The following is a 2,500-nucleotide window of genomic DNA, read 5'->3' as shown; positions in this document are numbered from 1 at the left end:
CATTTTCCTGGCAGCTGTAACCGATAAGCTCATTCTCTTGACCACCTACTAAGGATTGTTCCCTGTTTTGATTGACAATACTGGAGTTTTCTGTGAATAGTTCTTTGTCTTCATAGTCAGCGTGGTTATTACTTTTAACTATGGTCATAGTTTCATCAGGCGCAGCAGGAACATGTTCCTCTGCTCCAATATTACAAATGACCTGTTTAGCTTTTTCAATATACTTCTTCTGGTCAATTCCATTACAGTCAGTCCTAATCTGGTCACTTTCTTTACATTCTTTGACGATTTTATCTAATTCTTCACTTACTACATTAAAAACACTGGCATCTTCACTTCTTTCACTGGAAGTACTTTTCTGTTCATTTTCTTCATTATACACTTTGCCATTAACACCAGATGCGTTGATCTGCTCACCTCCTTCACCTCCATCATGTGATATACTAGTATTCACTCTTCCTTTATTGATAAGTTTACTTAACACACTGGTCTGTCTATTTTCTTCACTAGATACACTGGTTAGCTCACTCTCTTTGTTGTAAATTTCACTGCGATCACTGGTTTCTCCACCTTTCCTCGTGTTTTATACAAAATAATTCACTGTGAATACAAATATCCTTACAAGCACTATCATAATACTCACTTTCATCACTGGTAAGACTAACCCCTTCCTTTTCTTCACTGGAGCTGCTATGTTTACTGGTACCACCGCACTGCTCACTGAAATCACCTTCACCCTTGTGGCCATCAGCTTGATTGGGTGCAGAACTGATCTGTCGAATCACACCATCGATAAACTCACGCGTTTCACATTTTATATTTTCATCATTACTGCTAAAACTATGATAATCATTTTCTTGGATACTATTTTCGTTTGAACTACTATCAGGCCCAATCTTCCCTTGAAAAATACCAAAGTCCTGCACCAGAAATTCATCCTCACTCATAATTAGATTATGGTTTTGGTCATTTAGTCTGGTATCTCTTGCTTCAGCTTCTCGGTCATTATTGGAATTGTGCTGGGGATCAGGAGACGCCGAGGGTATGGAAGGATTGTCCTTATCCTGCGTAAATTTGTTCAGCTGCATTTGACCTTCAGGACTCTGTAGAAGGGTGTCTGGATAGACTGGTGAACAAGGGGTCTCTTCTGCATGCTCTTCCACTGCGCATTCGAGCTCACAATATGACGTGAAATTATCAATGGTTTGAGGAGAAGCATGGGGAAGCGCTGTTCGCAGTAATGGTGTAATCTGACTAAGAGCCTCTTCACGACCTGGATCAAAAGAATGTTCTCTGCTTTGAACACCGAATGCAACAGGTGACTCAGCCTTTTTAAGAGACGGCGCAGAAAAACATCTCGCGGAAATGCGAATCACTTCAGGTGGCTGGATGGCTGTACCCTGTACAGAGCCCCTACGCTTATACTGACGTAACAAATCTGACTTGCACTCGTCAACAAGTTTGTCAAAGCTATCATATATTGCATTTTCTCTGGGTTTCTCTACAAGTTTGTTTAGTTTGACATGATCTTCACGATCTCCGTTCAAGCTCTGCTCGTCAGTACCGGTAGTAGTTTCTTCACATTTAGGTACGTGGTCATCTCTTTCTGAAATCAGCTCTACTTCTTCATCCCACTCATTGATGATAATTTCAATGTCAGTTTGACCAGACTCAGGTATGTCTTGCCCTATGGGGCCAAGGCTTTTATCCTGTATGTCATTATTGGCATAAACGTTTACCTTGACCTCCTCCTGGTCCTGTACCTGCCTGTTGTTCAACCTTTCCACATCCTCTTCCGCGTCTGTTCCATTGCTGTAGTTAAGGATGCTATCACCTATATCTTCCAGCATGGTCACCTGAGAGTTTCTGCTGCTGCTTAGCACACGAGGAAGGCGATCTAAGCTCAGTGACAAAGTCGAAGATTCTAATGTTCCACTCCGTGCATGGTGACCGCTGCACTTGTGCGCTGGGCATCCCGGGTCTGACTGGCTGGCTAACGTGTCATGAAGGCCAGAAACACCAGAGATTTCATGCAAGATACTATCGCCGATATCCATCAGCTGCGTCGTGTTCAGGGAAAAGGTAGTGTTGCTAGACAAATCAGCCATACCCTGACCTGTGTGTGCATTTGAATCATCGCTGATATTCTTCGGTAATGTGTTAGAGTTACCGTCGACCTCGGCTGTGGAAAAGCACGTGCCCGATGGTCCTGGTGAGCCTGTGCATTTCAGGTTCAGCGTCCTCTCACAGCTGACCTCTACCTGCCACTCAGTAGCTGGCGTGGCACCGGTAGGACTACCTGGCCGGCTGGTACATACGGCCGAATGAGATATTACATTGCGTTCAGTGGAGTCAAATCGATTGGCCTGAGGTTTATTAGACACCAATAAATCACTCTTGCTTCCACCTTGACTCGACATAATGGAGTTATCCACTTGTTGCGGGTCTTGCGTGTTTCAGCAGGCCATGCGAGATTTCTTATTATGTGATGGAAAAGCTA

The 2,500-nt window shown here is 43.6% G+C and overlaps 2 protein-coding genes across 2 annotated transcripts in view; both read right to left on the bottom strand.

Annotated features, from left to right (window-relative positions):
- The window catches only part of LOC125027286, a 359,951-nt gene extending 359,405 nt beyond the window's left edge, over positions 1-546 (bottom strand). The window contains exon 1 of the mRNA XM_047616260.1: positions 1-546. This exon is cut by the window's left edge and continues 809 nt beyond it. Coding sequence (XP_047472216.1) covers positions 1-148 — 148 coding nt within the window. The 5' untranslated portion in view covers positions 149-546.
- LOC125027287 overlaps positions 546-2,500 on the bottom strand; it is a 10,196-nt gene continuing 8,241 nt past the window's right edge. Inside the window, exon 2 of the mRNA XM_047616261.1 lies at positions 546-2,500. This exon is cut by the window's right edge and continues 11 nt beyond it. Coding sequence (XP_047472217.1) covers positions 555-2,420 — 1,866 coding nt within the window. The 5' untranslated portion in view covers positions 2,421-2,500 and the 3' untranslated portion in view covers positions 546-554.

The sequence above is a fragment of the Penaeus chinensis genome, chromosome 7 (assembly GCF_019202785.1).
Source record: "Penaeus chinensis breed Huanghai No. 1 chromosome 7, ASM1920278v2, whole genome shotgun sequence".
Lineage (NCBI taxonomy): Eukaryota > Metazoa > Arthropoda > Malacostraca > Decapoda > Penaeidae > Penaeus > Penaeus chinensis.
This window is presented reverse-complemented; position numbering and strand designations above follow the sequence as displayed.